At 40.8% G+C, this 19,429-nt stretch overlaps 1 protein-coding gene across 1 annotated transcript in view; it reads right to left on the bottom strand.

Annotated features, from left to right (window-relative positions):
• Window positions 1–19,429, bottom strand: part of RHOBTB3 (Rho related BTB domain containing 3) — a 55,951-nt gene that overhangs the window by 15,421 nt on the left and 21,101 nt on the right. Inside the window, exons 6-9 of the mRNA XM_019929679.3 lie at window positions 16,532–16,897; window positions 8,768–8,880; window positions 5,580–5,700; window positions 158–331 (exon numbers count right to left, since the gene is read on the bottom strand). Of these exons, the coding sequence (XP_019785238.1) occupies window positions 158–331; window positions 5,580–5,700; window positions 8,768–8,880; window positions 16,532–16,897 (774 nt within the window). The remainder of the gene's footprint in view (window positions 1–157; window positions 332–5,579; window positions 5,701–8,767; window positions 8,881–16,531; window positions 16,898–19,429) is intronic.

The following is a 19,429-nucleotide window of genomic DNA, read 5'->3' as shown; positions in this document are numbered from 1 at the left end:
GTCCCCAAATCACCTCCACCTGCTTATTAGCACATTCCATGACATCAACTCTCATACACCTTAAACAAAAAGAGATTTCATAGAAAGCAATTTCTCAAAATGGGTTATCAGGAAAGAAAGAGTTATGAGATTCTGTCTAACATTTATAATGGCTCACCTGGGCAACAGGAGTCTGTGTATAGGTATTCCAAGAATGACAAGAAAGTCTCTTTGGAAACACCATAAACTGGAATCAGAACACTCTTTGCTTCCATGTAATTCCCATTAAACATGGCCGCCATCACTTCACACCGGGCCACCAGGACGGCCCTGTGGGCTGGCACCGTCGTACCTGTAAGGTTCGACAGGGAAACAAAGCTAAGGGAGATAAACTTGCAGAGTTATTGTCCTAGCAACTTTCCTTCTAATTAGAATGGTATTGCATTAGGCACAGCTAAGCTGATATTCAGAAACCAGATGTGGGTGTGATAACCTGTATTAAACTTTGGAGACTTCGTAGTTTTAAAATAAATTGAAAAATTAAGAGTTCAAAAGTTGACTCTGAAACCAACAATTTGCAAGTCAGGCAATTATTTGTTACTTAGTTTTTATTTCCTAAAGATAGAAACACTGAAATGCAATATTTTGCTTCATGTCTTTTTATCATGAAACATCTATTCTTTGCAATTGGCTTGAGACACCACCACCCTCCCCTGCCCATGTGTCTCACAAGAAAACACAACCATTACTCACAGTACAGTCCTGGCTGGGCTTCCCTGTATCAGAAACAGTAAACCATCCTTAGCCTAAGTAGTCCATAGATCACAGCAGGAATGGCAAGGGAATCTCTTCTGGGGCCAAGGGGAGCATTGCAGACTTTATGGGTGATGTGGATGGGGATGACCTAGTCCCCTGCTTCCTCCCTGTCATATTACCTCCACAGGGAAACTCTTTCCTAAATGAACAATGCCTGCCTGCTTGTGGGAGCGCCAGAGCGGCTTTCAATTTTTTTATTTTTATTTTTTGCGGTACGCGGGCCTCTCACTGTTGTGGCCTCTCCCATTGCAGAGCACAGGCTCCGGACGCGCAGGCTCAGCGGCCATGGCTCACGGGCCCAGCCGCTCCGCGGCATGTGGGATCTTCCCAGACGGGGGCACGAACCCGCGTCCCCTGCATCGGCAGGCAGACTCTTAACCACTGCGCCACCAGTGAAGCCCGGCTTTCAATTTTAAAGGCCCCTCAGCGCACACCCCTCACTGAAGCTCATTACACTAAAGTGACTCTCCAGTGAAAGCTTGCTAAGCTCTCCAGCTACTGCGCCACCGCACCAAGGCAATGCCAGATGGGACGCATGTGGCCCAGGGCTCACAGGTGGAGAAGCAGTTCTTACCACTCCCACCACCTTAGGAAACCACGAACCCATAGTGAGCCCTCAGTTCAGTCTAGATCAGATCAACAGACCATCACCAAGCACCCACCATGTGCCAATCACCATGTTTGGTACAAAGATGAGAAACATGGAGCTACCCTGCTTTGGAGCAGCCAAGCTTTTAGTTTGGTGGAAGACACCACAGCCAGTGTAAGTGACAAAACTGTGGCTTTCCAGAAAGTAACACCATAAGCCAGACCACTCTGCTCTGCCCAAGGGTCTTCACCCGGCAGCCCCTAAATCTCATACTTCTCAGGGACATATATTCTTCTCCAAAATATTTACAATTACTGTTCTTCATCCTCTTGAAATCCACGCAAAACATCTTCTGGCTCAGAAAAAGAAGAAAAAAGTTCTACGTAAACCCAGTGACCTTCTCCAAAGCCAATAATCCCTCAGGATCCATACGCAATGCCTGACAGTGCCAGTTCTGAGCTCGCTCCTTGGCACTGTCACCCACACAGGCGCACCTCCCCCAGGAGGGCGCAGGGAGAAGCCACAGGAGCTCTCTTCCCAGGTCCTCACACCTATGAGCAGGCAGCCTCCCCTCTCAGCCCCTTCCCCTTCCTCTCTGCCTCTTTGCCTTTAGGTCACCTGCCCTCAAGGTTACAGTGTCCATCTCTGGGGGATAAACAGTTTCCATAACTAAAGCATGCTGGATATATTTGTACACAGTAATTAAAAAGGAATTCAGGGCTTCCCTGGTGGCGCAGTGGTTGAGAGTCCGCCTGCCAAGGCAGGGGACACGGGTTCGTGCCCCGGTCCAGGAGGATCCCACATGCCGCGGAGCGGCTGGGCCCGTGAGCCATGGCCGCTGAGCCTGCGCGTCCGGAGCCTGTGCTTCGCAACAGGAAAGGCCACAACAGTGAGAGGCCCAAGTACCGCAAAAAAAAAAAAAAAAAAAGGAATTCAAACAGGTAATGTTATTTGACTTGCAACTTTAGTCTTAAAATCTTAAATAGGGAACCATGAAAAAAAGAAAAAGAAAATTAGAAGTATGGCTTAAACAAACTAGATAACCTATCACTTGGATTAAGCAGAGGGATTTAAGATTGGCAAGAAAATACGTAGTAGATAGTAGCAGATGGGAACGAAGCTTGATGGGTAACCTTAAAATTTTAACAGAAATTTTCCGTTGATAATGTAGTTACAACAGAGTTACAAAACCAGCAACAAAACACTCAGTACCTTAAAGCATTTTCAAAGCCCATTTCAAGCTTCGAATTTAGTTTGAAAAAACATTATAACTCCAAGAAAACATCCATTTCTGCTTCTCACCTTTTCAAACTACTGTTTTGGTGTTATAAATTGTTCTATTTGAAACTGTAATACAATACCTCAGTATAGTCACATTTTTAAACATTGTATATAAACTGTATAAAGGTATAAGCACTGTATAAAACATGCTGAATGAAAATAATGCAATGATTATTTATGCAACAGCAACAGGATAGAGCTGCAGAATTACTGGGGGGAAAAGGACATCAATTTTCAAGCTAAGAGATAAACATGTCCTTTCAAAATGTCAAGGCCTAAAGTAACTTTCCTTTGGAGTACTTAATTGTTGTTATTGTTTTTTAAGAATTTTTTTTAAGGAAAAGAGTTTTAAGAGTGAAACAAAATTTAAAAGCCCAAGTTTCTAGTAACTTTGCACAGATTATCAAAGATCTTTGTTTTTATTATATACTAAAACAAAACACTTCATTTGTCATACCTTCTTCACACTACTTGCCAAGTTTCAAAAATGAAACTTTTAGAATCATTTTTTGTTTTATTGTGAAAACAGGAAACCTGCCTAGCTCAAGAGAGATTTAGAATATGTACTAAGTAAACAAGACAGAATATAACTCTGTAAAAGTATTTTTCACAAGGCACAGATTCAAATGTCAAAAGGAAACACATCTTTCTACATCAGATCCAAAAGTTTACCATGACTAGTTTTAGAGCTGCTTTTTTAAAAAGTATTTAATGGAAAAAGATACAAACTCAAACAGTAAATTGTGGGTGGTACTTTTATATATATACATACATGTACACATATATTTGTGTACATATACATATATATATATTTGTATATGTATATATTTGATGACTATTTATTTCAGAGATAGTAAATAGGTTTTATATCCCATGTCAACTCCAGCCAGTTGTCAGTGATGCCTGGAACATTTTTTAAAAAGGATTTGCTGCAGCCCTCGGTTCAGAACACAAAAAAAGCAGTGATCCACCAGTGTTGGATGCCACTGTAGGGGAAGAGTCGTGGAGTCTGCCCATCAGGCCTCTAAACACACCTTTATATGCACCATCTCATCTCCATGACCACTCACCACTCTCCCAGGTAGAAACTAGTATCCCCATTTTATAGGTGAGGAAACAGAGGATCAGCAATGTAAAGTAACACAACAAAACCTATTATATATAGTATTATATATAAATAATTATATATTATATATATATTATATATATATAAACCTATTATATATAGGAAATATGCATCCAAGCAAGACCCTGACCTGGTCTGTTACTATCATCTCATCAAGCTTAACACTAAAAAGGACCTTTTAGACTCTACATGGTTCACTTTCTCCACTACAACTGAGAAGACTCAAGGCCAGACATATTAAGGACTTGCCCAAGGACACACACTGGTTGGAATGCAAAGCCAAGGCTAGAGCTAGGGCTCCAGACCCTCCTCCAGAGCACACAACACTGCTGCTTCTACACACTGGAAGCTGCCCTCCCCACACTCCTCAGAGCGCAGTTTGCCTCTCCTCCAGCTTCTGGCAGACAAGCTGTTGCTGGACCCTGCTTCCACCCATTCCTGCTTCACTCTGCTCCTGATTCCCTTGGAGGCCTTGGTTGTTGAGCTGAGGAGGCTACAAAGGGCACTAGAGCAGCTGCCGTTCAGCATCAGCACAGGCATTACAAGGACCCTTGCAGATCCAGCGTCTGCAAAGGTGGGGTGTGAGCAGGTGCCTGCAAAGGGTCGGTAGGTGGAATCATGGAAGAAAAGCAAAAGACTATGAGAAAGGATTCTCCACATCACTGCTGTTTCTTTTCTCTTAATACAACATATATTTTCATGCATTAAATATTCCCCATGAAAATCTTTTCAGCAGGTTACATTAACAATGTTTGGTGTCAGTGCTTCCTATGCAAATTATAAGCAAATTTAGTCCCTTGTTAGCTTTCTTTTTTCCAAATCATTTTTTATATAATTTCAAGGTCACTCACTGTCCCATTCTCAGTGGCCCACGCTAACATTGCAGCTACTAACAGTAGCTTAGCCAAAGGCACCTTGGAAAGTTTCCAATTCACTGTTTGTCTTGGCAAGTGACCAGAGTTACAAGTAAAACGATCTTTCTGGGGAAAATTTTTAAAAAGTAAATTACTGTTAGCTGCCATACATTTCTACCATAAAATTAAATTATATCTTCCTTTTGGTAATAGCCCACCTGAAGTGCTACCTAAGTCATCTGAAACAACTCCTTCTAGCCTTCTTGCATAACTGAAGGTATTTCACAATTCATTTTTAATACTATGCTTTCAATCTACTAAAGTGACCAAAGTATCCAAGCGAATAATCAATAATGGGCATTAACACAGTTCATGTTTATTAAAATTAGGTAGCATTACTTTCCTACAGAGATAAAAAGCAGCTCTCCGTTGCTCTGGTGATAATTCTGAGTGCCATAAGGAGAAAATGTAGCAATATCTAAGGATGCCTGATGTAAGCCAGGCATGACCCTCAACCAGAGTAGTTCCTTTTGCTCAATTAAGAGAGCTGAAAAAATAAACTACAGGTAATATAATGTTAAGGGGGCTGGTTTCAGATGATTCAAAAACTAGGACCTTAAAGAAACACACAAACAACAATATACAAGGGGGTGATATTACAGATCACCCCATCCCTTGCTGGTGCCTAGAAGTTAATGAAACATTGGGTAAGGAAATAAAAAGAAGGAAAAAATATATCCATTTCTTTTCTTATTTTAATAAAATATCTCATTTCCCTAGAAAATTTTTGGAGAAATTCAAGCCGTGTTAATCTACATCCTACAATAGAGGACAGTCATTCCTTCACCCAAAATATTCGAAGCTGAAATAGAAAGTCAGGTAAGAAAACAAGAAATAAAAATGAATAATGAACTCTGTAAAAATTGAACTATACCTTGTATTTCGAAGACGACATCAGCAAGCATTGGTTTATTAAGGAAAAACTTGAGGGAAGTGTTATAGAACCATAGAGGTTTTCTGGCTTGATAGGTTTTGCAGTTCCTCAGGCAATTAAACTATAAGGAAAAATAAAAATACAAGGGGAAATGTTATCCAATATGCTCTGGTAATTTGCCTAGAGAATTTGGAAAACTGTGCTAAATGTCTAAAGAAGTAATGATTATCTACTCTATGGCATCTCTGATCACAGCTTTCACGGAAACTTACCCTCAAGAACTACATCTGCTATCTGTCAATGAGCAACACTGCCCTATGCAGCACTCACGGCGGTGAAGGAATTGGCTAAGTGAAAACTCGACTCTACAGCTGAGAAGCTGTGGGGTCCTGGACCCCCACGGGCTTTTGTTAGCTGGGAAACAGACAACAGTAGTGCAATCTCACATGAACACCTAGTAAAATATGTTTGCATATACAACCTGCTTGTTTATTCACTAATTAAGAAAATATATACACAAAACTTAATTTGTAATTAAGAAAACATATGTTTCGCCTATCACACCATGTCCCACTGCTCACTAGATCCAACATTAAAACACCTGAGAGTGATGGATTAATTCGTCTCCGTCTTAATCTGCAAACTTATAATCCTAAATATCTTTCCTGCCCACAGTCGTCATTGCTGGAATCTTGATTATCAAAGGTTGCCTGCATCTATAACCTGGAGCTCTAAAGAACCTGTCCCATGACCACACCTATCTGTCCTCTCACGACTGCTAACTGGCAGGCTCCCCGAACACCATGTCTGACCTTGGGGTTTCCAGCCTTCCTCTGCTCCCCACTCAGGATTTGATGCTTTGTTTATCCTTTCTGTGATCCTTCAGACAATCCTTTCTGCCAACCCCAGAAACTGAGGGCCAGCTGCTCTTCCCTCCCCCATCACCCATATCCCTGACTGACGCTCAGAACCTCAGCCTGGGTCAGACTCTGACCCTCTGCTTGGCTAGGTAGGGAATTCAGAAAGCTTTATCCCTAAGAAATAACCAAGCACACAACTTTAGCAATAAGAATAAATGGCACCTACTCCCCACTCTGGGTTAATCTACTATGGTGGGAAGTTAAAATGTCTGGAGAGAAGGAAAAAATGTTATCCTTCCTCTCAAAGAAGAACATACACTCCAGAATGACATCCATGAGCTAAACAGACAACCAAAACAGGATCATACAAATCCTGCTCTTATAGTCTCAGGTCCTACGCACAATACACTTTAATACACATTGAAGGAACTCGTGGAGAGGGTCTGGGTGACTGCCACACATAAAGGAGAGGAACAGTGAAAAGGCACCACCAGAACCTGAGAGCTAGCAGGGGCTTTAGAAATCAGCCAGCTTACCCCTCATTTTATAAAAAGCCCTGAGAAGACTTACTCAAAGCCACAGGTTATTTGTGGCAGACTCACAGGTTAAATGTTTACTTCCTGATTCCCAATACTCAATGAAGGAGAGAGTCCCTTACCCCAAGAAAGCCCAGGAAGAAACCACAGAAGAACTCTTCTGTCCTCCTCTGCAAAGGAGGGAATTTAGTTCAATTTCATGGAATAATATAGTCCCCAGCTTTCCCTTCCCCCAGAAGAATTTGTTTTATTCTTGGTACCCAAAGGAATGACTGTGTTCAGAATCCAACCCAAGGAAAGGCTCAGGTTTAGAACAAAAGGCAACACTTCCATCCTAACCATTTATATAAAGCTTATGAATTTGTACATCATGAGTATGTGTAGATTTATTTCAGGTATGGATATATACAGATTCTGAATCTGTATAACAGATTTCCTTGTCACCTATGCCTTGAATTTTTTTTTTTTTTTTTGGCTGCATCACGTGGCTTGTTGGATCTCAGTTCCCCGACCAGGGATTGAACCCAGGCCATGGCAGTGAAAGGCCAAACCCTAACCACTGGGCCACCAGGGAACTCTCACCTATGTCTTGAATTTGAAAAAAAATGGGAGGGCAGAAGTCTGCAGAGAATACAGATGTACATTTTCACTGGTCCATGAACAAGTTAATCTAGGGAACTTATGAAAAGCAGAATGCAAGTTTATGTGCACGTTTCTACAAAAGAATTATTTAGTTGAATTAAATTGTAAGAGAGCTACCACCCAGCCATACACCTGTACAACTGGACAGCTTCTGTGTACCTACTTCAATGTGTTAGTAAAACAAGAAAAGAAAGGTCTTGCCCTTTAATTCCATGTTACTTTGTTTAAAAAAAAAAAGAGAGATCATTTTCTCAATTAAAAAATAGTTGGGAGTCTTTATAAAAGTTGATGCAGTTTTAAAATATTACCTTAAATTGTTAATAAACTTAGGTTGTAGAATTGACAGTCATCTGTATAAAAATTAAATAAATAATCTTTTTTTTACAGTTAATATAAACCTATATTCTGCTAAGCATTGTACACAACTTACCTTTTTTATCTACTGTAGCCAATTTGTTTATCACAGAATCTGAAATAAGAATACACTGGCTAAACTGTATAATGCAGTCATCTTAAAATTTAACAAACCTCCTTTTAAGGCCCTTATAGACTCTGCACAATCTCAGTTACTAGAGCTTTCATGTGTACAAGTTTATGACCATATACGAAGTCTACATTTTTATCTTTGAACCTAATGTATAATTTTAAATCTATACTAGGTGAGAAACAAATCCTTAACTGTCTACCTAGTCAAACAGATTTCTCAGAACTCTTGAAAAAGACACACACAGAAACTGGCTTGCCCCTGAAAGCTGTTTGGAGTGAAATCATGAGCGGTGAAAAGGCATCCCCCCACAGCAAGCTTAACTGTAACTGGACAAATTCAATAGCCCTTCATTCTTGACATAGATTGCATATTCCCAGAGCCCCAGGGGAATGTCTCAGAGAATGGAATTCACAAACCAACATTTTAAAGACATGACTCACACATATTTGAATTCTTACATGAATTAAAATCACAGATAGCAAGAAATCATGTTTATATTTAAAATATTTAAATGGAAAAAAATACACTTAAAGGAATTGACACTACTCACTAGTGACACTCCTCATTATTGACACTCCTCACGACTCAGTATATTCATCCATAGTATATCAGTTATAATTCAGAGAAAGTCAAAGTAATCTAACTTACAATAAACTAATTTACCTTTCCTGGTGTTTTTAAAATACATTTAACTTTCTCAATTACATTTGAAACATCCCCAGAATCTTTCAACTTCTTCCTGATATCTTCTTCCAATTCTTCCCACTGGAAGGCGCCTGTGAACAAATTAATATACATTGGATTTTCTGTTAGAGCAGGAATAAAAATAAATCTTTTATTAGGTATCAATGTTCCTTTTTTTTTAGTATTTTCTTTTAATTTTTATTTATAAAATATATATCCATGTAATTACACTAAAACATTTAAACAGCTCTCACATTAAAAAAAAAAAGTTTGGGGCTTCCCTGGTGGCGCAGTGGTTGAGAGTCCGCCTGCCGATGCAGGGGACACGGGTTCGTGCCCCGGTCTGGGAAGATCCCACATGCCGCGGAGCGGCTGGGCCCGTGAGCCATGGCCGCTGAGCCTGCGCGTCCGGAGCCTGTGCTCCGCAACGGGAGAGGCCACAGCAGTGAGAGGCCCACGTACCGCAAAAAAAAAAAAAAAAAGTTTGCCTTCACCTAAATTATTTCTCAAAACCTGGAGTCCTTCTTCCTGAACAGCATCTCTTTATAGTAGGTGATCAGCTAGTGATAACAGCAGTGGCTAGTATATGAGTTCCCGTCACAAGTGGTCCAAACCCAAATTATTTACTTGCCCTGAGTAAGAGGTAGTTGTGGTCCTTTCTAAGGTTGAGTTAAATCATACTCATCATGGAGAGTAGTGACTGCCATCAGGCAAAGGAGCAGAATGTATTCAGAAGGTCTCATGCATTGTCAGGGTCAGAGTAGGATGTTCCATAGCCAAGTCTACAGAACCAACCTGAAGAAGGGAGCTCGATAATTTTCTGATGAGCTACACAACCATGACATTAGAAAAAAATCACCCCACCTGGTCCCTTCCTCCCTTGTTTTCACCCCAACCCACTTTCAAGCCATCTCTTTCTAGGCTCACTTCAATTCTGTCAGCCCCTTTTCCTCCGTGTCTGACAAAACACAGGGTCAACAAAAGCTCCCCTTTTCCCCAAACACTCCTCTCACTTGGCCTACAGCAGCCTCCTACCCAGCCTCCCTGCTCCTGGGTGGCCTTTTCCCCATCAAATGTATCTTGTTATCAATGCTGATAAATTTCCAAAAGTGTATTTTGAGATTACCCCTATCCATCCCATGGCTTATAGAAAGTCCTAACTCCTAAAAATATAACTCAAAAAGGTGTAGACACAACTGGGAGACCCAGTTTCTAGTTTTATCTCTGCCAGTAATGACTGGTGTTAATTTAGGCAAGTCGCTTCACCTCTCTGGGTAACTCGAGATCCTTTCCTATCTACTCTCAATCTAGCTCTTCTGATGTTTCCCTTCATGTACCCAGAACTTTGCCAGATGCCTTCATGAATACTGGGGAGTGGAGAGGGCACAGAATAAACATTTATTGAACCAATGAGATCAGGCAATTGCAGTTAGGCTGTACCAAGGAGATCCAAAGCTCATCGAAAGAGTCAAATTGACAGTCCAGTTGCTCTCAGGCCTCATTACAGCTGAGCCCTGCAGTACTTAGCATGTTTGCCTAACTTCTCCTTACCTGCCCTTGACAAGAATGCTGACAGAAGCGAAGTGTAGTAGTTTTCCTCTTCCTCGACTAATAATTTTCAACTTAAAGTCACATACTCTTTTCACAATCTGATAAATTTTTGGCTCACCACTCCCGAAAATTTCCAATGCACATACAGACATTGCAGTCTGTATAAAAATGTTAGGAGTATAGGTGATTCACTTTGTTACAAAGCAGAAACTAACACACCATTGTAAAGCAATTATACTCCAAAAAAGATGTTAAAAAATAATAAAAAAGGTAATTAAAAATATTTTTTTAAAATGTTAGTAGAAGAACCCCTTAGAAGCCAAGGGACCCCAAATCAAGAAAATTCACTCTATGTCAGTGATTCTCACCTCTAGCTGTGCATTACATTTACCTGGAGATCTTTTATAAAATACCATTGGAGGAGGTTTTATCCCCAGACCAGTTAGGTTAGAATTTCTCAGGCTGAGGCCCAGACACCAATTTTAAAAGCCTCCCAGGTGATTCTAATGTGTATTGAGAGCTGACACCTATTGCTCTTCCTTTAGACATTTCATCCACTATCAAAACCCAGGGTCAGGGCTTCCCTGGTAGCGCAGTGGTTGAGAGTCCGCCTGCCAACGCAGGGGACGCGGGTTCGTGCCCCGGTCCGGGAAAATCCTACATGCCGCGGAGCGGCTGGGCCCATGAGCCATGGCCACTGAGCCTGCGCGTCCGGAGCCTGTGCTCCGCAACGGGAGAGGCCATAACAGTGAGAGGCCCACGTACCGCAGAAAAAAAAAAAAAAAAAAAAAAAAAACAGGGTCAGTGGCATGCAACAGTGTATGTATGTAGTTTTGACTGTCTACACTCATGCATGTTAAAGGACAGCACAGATATTGTTTCTTAAAAGTAAAATTATATTAACTAAAGAACATCTACACAATATATCTCCATTCAGAAGAGTATATGAAAGAAAGTAAGCATCAAATCTAAATATATGGGATTAGTAGCAGGTAAATCTCTACAGTCCACCAATCTGTTTGAGAACAGACACAGAAAGATCCAATAACTGAAAAGGAAAGTAAGACTAGTTCATAAGGGCACTCTAATGACTGGGCTGTTTTCATAATTAGAAATGCTAATCAAACCATCTTTGACACTTAGGTCCTAATAAAGCAATAGTCAGACTAAGATTTTCTTTTCTTTTTTGTGTGTGTGTGTGGTAATAACATTTAACATGAGATCTATCCTCCTAACATCATTTTAAGTACACAATACATTATGTTAACAATAGGCATAATGTTGTATGTACAGCAGAGCTCTAGAACTTGTCCTGCATAACTGACTGTGATTTTCTTTAGTTAACTTCTCAGAGCACCTATTTACTTAGACCCTTAGAGAGCATGGTCTACCCGTGTGCATTCAGCTGTGTTTTCATGCAGTGCAGAAAAATTTCAGGAGCTGGAGAATACTATGCTCATTTCCACAGATTCATTTACTCTGGCAGCATTTCATTAAGTGATGTGAAATTCTAAGGGCCATCTGTGGCAGGAAGAGCTCAAAGCTAAATTCTTGAGGCTCTTACAAAGGCTTCAATTCCTCACCATCTGAGATCGCGTGATTCAGGAATTTGCCAGCATAAAGACTGGGTAGTATATTATAAGAATGTTACAATTGTACACCATTTAAGGATTACTCCTCAAGACCAGGAAACCACTGGCCTCACTTTTCAGATTATTCTTCCCTCAGTGTTAGTCATTAAGTACTCAGACATTATGCAGTGTTAGCAGTTTCCAAGAGGAAATTAACATATGCAAAACATACACACTTTCACTGTATCTGTTTGCTCAGAAATTTGAATAGGAAAATAAACAGCAGCCTTTATTATATGGGTAAAGTGTTAACCAGAGGATTAAACAGGCCCTTCCTAAATACAGGACCCAAACGTCCATGGTGACACAGTACCTCCAAAATTTCAAATTCCTAAAGGTTAAAAAAAAAAGAAACATGTTATTTAAAAAGAATTAAGACAGGCTTTGTAATTTGGTTCATTTTTTTAAATATAAAGCAGGAGATAGGTTTAATAGGGTTTTCCAGCCCATGTTTTTGCTCAGGGCAAATATTCCCAAGCACGCCCTGTCATGGAGTTCTGCCTGTGTATCCCAGCCCAACTGACGTGAGTACAACTGGCTCCTGTCCTCCGCGGTTCCCTACATAACCCGCGGGCAGGCCTGGGCTGCTGTGAGGAAACCAGTGTGTAATTGGGTCTGAAGACTTGTGCTCTGTTCAAAAGTTTTTAAATGTTCAACAACAATAAGACAAACAAACAAACAAAACACACAAACCTGACCTCTTTATTGAAGTCTCTAAGAAAAAAAAATTAGGTTTAATATTTTAGTTTGCTTTGATTAAAAAAAAATTTTTTTTTTTTTTTTAAAGTAACCTATTCAGGGCTTCCCTGGTGGCACAGTGGTTGAGAGTCCGCCTGCCGATGCAGGGGACACAGGTTCGTGCCCTGGTCTGGGAGGATCCCACATGCCGCGGAGCGACTGCGCCCGTGAGCCATGGCTGCTGAGCCTGCGCGTCCGGAGCCTGTGCTCCGCAACGGGAGAGGCCACAACAGTGAGAGGCCCGCGTACCGCAAAAAAATAAAAAAATAAATAAATAAAGTAACCTATTCAGAAAGACTAAAAGGGTAAAATAAAACACCAATAAACGCTTAGACATTTGAGAATGGGAATCTGGTTGATTTTTCTTCTCTTAACAAATTTTCTGCATTTTTCAAAATCGTCTTTACTGTGCAAATATAGCTTTAATGTCTTTTAAACACAGCAAACAATATCATTTTTGCTTGAGTCTAAGGTTATACTTTGTAAATAATTAAAGAATAATTAACAGGTACCTGCTGAAGCATTTATTTTCCCGTTTCCTCAACCCACATCCGGGTCTCCCTGTAGCCCCAGGTCAATGGCCTGTGGCCCTGGTCATACCTGACACCACCTCTTGACTGGGTCATGTACAAGCAGAGTTCAAAGCAGAAACGTTAATAGCTCAGTATCAGACTACAAAGCCTGAGCTCTGAACTGGTCAAGGGCTTGTAGCTCAGCAACTCCTCCCTGCCATCATGCCCCTCTGCCCTCTAATCACTATTCCCAGGCTCACTTAGTTTCCACCCAACTGCTAAGCATTCACTTTCCCCAACTTCAGGCAGGGGCTACAAGAAGGCCCAGGCAGCCCCAGTTCCAGAGAGCTCCGCATCAGTCAGCCTTGCAGCTGACTCCATTCTGACCCTGTGCCCTGAGACTAATAACTGGGTTCCTCTCCTGGGCCTCTGGGCTGAATTCCAGGCCCTTATCCGCTGTGGCTGGTCCCAGTTCTTCCAAGAGCAGGTGCTGCAGCTACTTGTGATCCATGGTATCAGCACTGCCTGGAGACTGTTGGAAATGCAGAACCTCATGCCCCACCCCAGTCCCACTGAATCAGAACCTGTACATTAACAAGATCGCCAGGTGACTTGTATGCACTTTAAGGTTTGAAAAGCACCGGTCCAGATGATGGACAAGCCGCAAGACCAACCAACTACCTATTGTCAGAATGTTGGCCTTCCTAAGGCTGAGCTCCAGAATAACAGGGCCTTCTGACTGGACTCCTGTCTTCCCACCATCACCAGAGATGATCTTTCTAAAGCCCAGTCTGATCATGCATAAAATTCTAGATCAGCTTCTGAGGACAGCAGGAAGAGCTCCCACTGGCCTTGCCAGCCTCAGCTCCTTCCAGCCATCACCTCCCACTCTGTGCTCCAGCCATGGAAACTACCTGTGGTTCCCAGAAAACAGCACTCACCAAAAATTACATTTTCATTAATGCAAGTTTCTCAATATATTAATTTCTTTCAAAATGCATCAGAGTGAACACATGAAAAAGTTATAATGGACTCTGGGGAAGGGGATTGGGGGATGAGGATAACTTTTTCTTTTCTTTCCCTCTTTTTTCCATCTGCAAGTATTAATTTTACAATTAAAAAAAAATTACCCCCTAGGAGAAAGACAAGCAGGTTCTGTCACTGGAAAGACATCTAGCTATTTTATTGCTACCATATTAAAGAGGATAAAACTGACCTCAAAGTGTTTGTGTGCCTTTGAAAGTATTTAATGGATACTGTGGTAAACTTGCTAAATAATTTATAATTTCAACAGCAAACTCATTGAAAAGAAAAGCCAAACACTTCCTTCATGGTTCTCTGACATATCATTAAAGACTTTTTTTTCTTTAACATGTAAACATTTTGGTTTTTCAAAATTAGTCTTAAATTCTGAACTGTGAGATTCTAAGTTTAAACAAAAATCCATAGTACTAAATGAAGTCTCTAACTTATCTGGTTTATTCATATGATTCACTGCTACTAGAGTCTACTCACTAGTTCAACCAGCACTTACAGAGAAGCCTCCATGCTGAAGGCACTGTGCTGGTATGCTCTCTAGGAGTGGTTATTTACGCCTTTTCCAAGCCAATATTCACTGAACAATGGATTTAATACCTACCATCACATTCTACTCCAATATGTATATTTTTAATCCACTTAAATCTGCATGCTGCAACTGTATTTTTCACAACCATTAATTTTTATTTTAACTTTTAAAACTAAAAACAACCCAAATGAAAAAAAGGGAAATCTTAACATCAATCATTTCAACTGAAGGCTACCCAAATCTTTGATGCTAAATAATACTTTTTTCTTTATTTGAAAACTTTTATAAACTTGTCATCAATCTCCAATTCTGAAGTCTAAAAACAGATCATAAATGTTTCTCCCAACACATTGCAGAGAAGGATCTACCTCAACCTAATAATTCATCAGCACATGATTCCAAGTAGAAAAAGAAAATTAAAGAAGAGAGAAATCTGGGACTTCCCTGGTGGCGCCATGGTTAAGAATCCACCTGCCAATGCAGGGAACACAGGTTCAAGCCCTGATCCGGGAAGATCCCACATGCCACAGAGCAACTAAGCCCGTGCACCACAACTACTGAGCCTGTGCTCTGGAGCCCGTGAGCCACAACTACTGAGCCCACGTGCCACAACTACTGAAGCCTGCACGCCTAGAGCCCGTGCTCCGCGACAAGTGAAGCCCACACACCGCAACGAAGAGTAGCCCCCGCTCACCGCAACTAGAGAAAGCCCGTGCGCAGCAACGAAGACCCAATGCAGCCATAAATAAATAAAAAATATTTTTTTTAAAAGAGAGGGATTCCCTGGTGGCGCAGTGGTTGAGAGTCCGCCTGCCGATGCAGGGGACGCGGGTTCGTGCCCCGGTCCGGGAAGATCCCACATGCCGCAGAGCGGCTGGGCCTGTGAGCCATGGCTGCTGAGCCTGCGCATCTGGAGCCTGTGCTCCACAGCGGGAGAGGCCACAGCAGTGAGAGGCCCACGTATCGCAAAAAAAAAGAGAGAAATCTTCAGAAAATGTATATTTAGATGCTTACTTTAAAAATCACTTTACATCCATGCTTTTCCATTCCTATATAGGACACTTAGATGTGAGACCTTTAGTTCATCTGCTAAAATAACTCATAAAGAGTCTAATTTTTAGAATATACATGCTACTCAGTTTTTTAAAGGACAAGAAGAAAAACAATTGATAAGCTGAATATTACAAAGAGCACAGTAAATAAAAGAAGTAAAGTCTAAAATAATCATAGTCAAAGTTGATCAGATCTCAGCTTGAACTAACTTTAGACTAACTTTAGCAACTGTTTCTAGTTGCTAAACTGAATGCAACGACCATGCTAACTTCTCTCCTCAATTCCCTCCAAAATCTGGGTCAAACAAACAAAACAAATGAATAAGTAGCTAAAGACACTTATTTTCATATATACTTGAAGTATTTTATTTCTTTAAAGTTAAACTGGACAATAAATTCTTGTATTTTCACATTTTGGAGTTTTTAAAAAATAAAGTACTAACATAGCTGTTCAATAGGAAAAGAGATTATTGTTTTTACAAGTAGATTTAAAACCAAGGCAAGGAAACTTGTAAAGAGACAGAAAGCTTGGACCGATTCCTATCGATAAAGCAAATACTACTTCATGTATAATCGTCACCTCAGATGGTAGGAAGAAAAGAAACGTGAAACCAACCAGTATACCTGAGACCACAGGCCATACTTCGTTTCAAAAGCTTATGAGAATGTGCCAGAACCATTTGACAAGATACCTGAATAAATGAAGCGCAGAATGTCCGATAAACAAGAACAGAAGAGGGCATCTTTAACAATGACTCGTAAGGGTGGGTTGCCTGGAGACTCCTGGCTAGCACCTGGAAACGCAGGATCTCTGTTTATAGCAAAGAGATCCTGGGTAGTTCGGATGATACTGGAATCCTGAATGTCAGCAGGACTCTTCACATTGAAAAGCAGCATGAAAACATGGCTGACGGCACAGAGAACGATCTTGTGGGCCTCAGCCACTTCCTTTAAATCTGGGTTGTAAAATACCACGTCCACGCACTGGCAGCAGAACAGCAAGTTATTTAGGTCAGCATTATAATGTGATGCTTCAGCCTTCAAGACAGGCATTTTTTCTGTTTCAAAGAAGAAAAAAAATAATAAATTATTCTTTAGGTCTATGGGCCCCCATCATTTCCGGTTTATTTTAAACACAACAAAACAATATTTTTTAGTGTTATTAGGTTGAACTATATGAAGTTGCCAATATTTGGCCATTTTTGACCTATAAAACAGCACTTTCTGTATAGCTCAATCTAATTATGAACACATATAAACTAACTATCCAGGGATTAAAACAGACACACAGAAATACTGTATTTACTCTGTGTAGTGCAAATGAAAAAGGTACTAATGCCATAAAGAGCATTTCTCACTATGTGTGTCCCAAAATAAAATTTTTCTCCAAATACTGAATTTTAGTATGTTGGTTGCCATCATCCTTTACTTTCACCTGATGAAAAAACTCAAAGAAATTACTGAATAAATTCTGAAGAACCCAACCTCACATCTGAAGTTGTTTTCTTTCTGGGACTAGAAATGGAGGTGGAGGGATAAATTGTTAAAACTGCAGCCGTTCAAAGCTAGGGCTCAGAGTCTTAGACTCTACTGTTTGAAACCATCGTGAACATTTTATTCTGATGCTAAATTTTTTTTTTCCTCCTAGTAAAACACTATACTTCCCGAGAACCAGCTCCTTCCCCTCAGCACACCTCAGGGAGATTGCTGTTAGGATCCCTGAGTTCCAAGAGGGGATGTTACCTTCCATTTCCTAGCGTGATTGCTAACAAAATTAGATTAGCCTCCATCAATGCAGGACCTCCACACAGAGGACCACACTCTAGGCCCTCATCATAGGTCCTAATTGTGAACTCTCTGCAACAGCTGCACTGAGGACAGTGTGATCCGTGAAGGGTTGCTTGAAGGTTATGCAACCATCTAAACAAATGCAATTCAAACTTCTTCAGGAATAAAAATTCTTTATTCTAAAGCAAAACTCCTGTCTACAAAATGGACAACAACAAGGTAGGTTGGGAGGCAGACTCTTTCTGCACTGTACCCTACCCAGCCTCCTCTCCACTGCCAGAGGCACCTTACAAACCCTTAAAGTCTGAGAACAGTTTGAAAACCATGTGCCCCAGAGCCCAGGATCTGTCCTTAGAACAAGTCAGCACCAGAACAAATGTGTACCCAGACTGGGTTATGTTCAGTGTGAACCCAGACTGGACCCTGGGTTACAATCAGTGCAATTCCACATCTCTCCCATTGGAAGGGGTACAAGAGACAGCCTTGTGGAAGCTGAGGCTGTACTGCTGACAGGACACTCCTGAAGGCCCTGCCCACTATCCCACCTAGCATTCCCAAATGAAGACCCACAGGAGAAACTCCTTTTAGTGCTAAATGACATGAAATGCTTTGCTTTCTCTGAGGAACTGGTATGTTTTCTCTTCTTGATTAATAAGAACTAAGAAATTATCTGTCAATATTATTTATTTGGCTATTCCCCACTCCTCTTCTCATCCAGAAGGTACTTAACGCTCCAGTGTTTGCTACATAACAGACCATGTGGCCCTTTCACTGTGCACACCACAAAGTGCAAAGTCAATTTAACGGTCTATGTGTTCACATTTTTTAAAACTTGGAATTGACTTCCTGTACAAATCTATACTTTCCTGGTTTGTTAACTTACATTCATTCATTCAACAAATATTGATCAAGTACCTTTTAAAAATAATATCCATAATTAATTGACCTGAATAGAGTACTAGTCTACCATTGCTATCACAAAATTATGCAATAAGTTCTGATAACAGGGCTTCCCTGGTGGCGCAGTGGTTGAGAGTCCACCTGCTGATGCAGGGGATTCGGGTTCGAGCCCCAGTCTGGGAGGATCCCACATGCCGCGGAGCGGCTGGGCCCGTGAGCCATGGCCGCTGAGCCTGCGCCGTCCGGCGCCTGTGCTCCGCAGCGGGAGAGGCCACAGCAGTGAGAGGCCCACGTACCGCAAAAAAAAAAAAAAAAATTCTGCTAACAGTTGATGTAATTTTATTTATTTTTAACTATTGTCTTCTAACCTTGTATTATGAACATTTTCAAACACACAAAAAAGTTGAAAGAATGATACAATGAGCACACATATATCTTGCCCTTAAATTCTATAATTATTAATATTTTGTCATTTTTGGCTTTATCTCTAGATTTTCTCTCTCCCTCTCTCACTCACGAACCATTTAAAAGTAAGTTGTAATCATCAGGATAGTTCAGTTCTAAATACCTTCACATTTATCTCCTAAAAATAAGGACATTCTTCTATTAACCACAATACCATTATCGTACATAAGAAAATTAACAGTAATTCCATAATATCATCTAATTTCCTGTCCATATTGAAATTTTACCCAACTGTCCCAAGAACATCTTTTAGATGTTTTTATTGAACCAGGATCCACTCAAGTTTCATGCATTACATTTGGTTATTTCTCATTAGACTATAATCTAGAACAGCTCTCTACCATACACACTATTTTTAAGAATACATAGGCTCAAGTTTTCAAGACAACAGTCCTCAAAATGTGGTCCAGGTACCACCTGCTTCTGAATCATCTGGG

The sequence above is a fragment of the Tursiops truncatus genome, chromosome 3 (assembly GCF_011762595.2).
Source record: "Tursiops truncatus isolate mTurTru1 chromosome 3, mTurTru1.mat.Y, whole genome shotgun sequence".
In the NCBI taxonomy this organism is placed as follows: domain Eukaryota; kingdom Metazoa; phylum Chordata; class Mammalia; order Artiodactyla; family Delphinidae; genus Tursiops; species Tursiops truncatus.
Note: the sequence above shows the minus strand (reverse complement) of the source record. Positions and strands in the feature narration are given on the sequence as shown.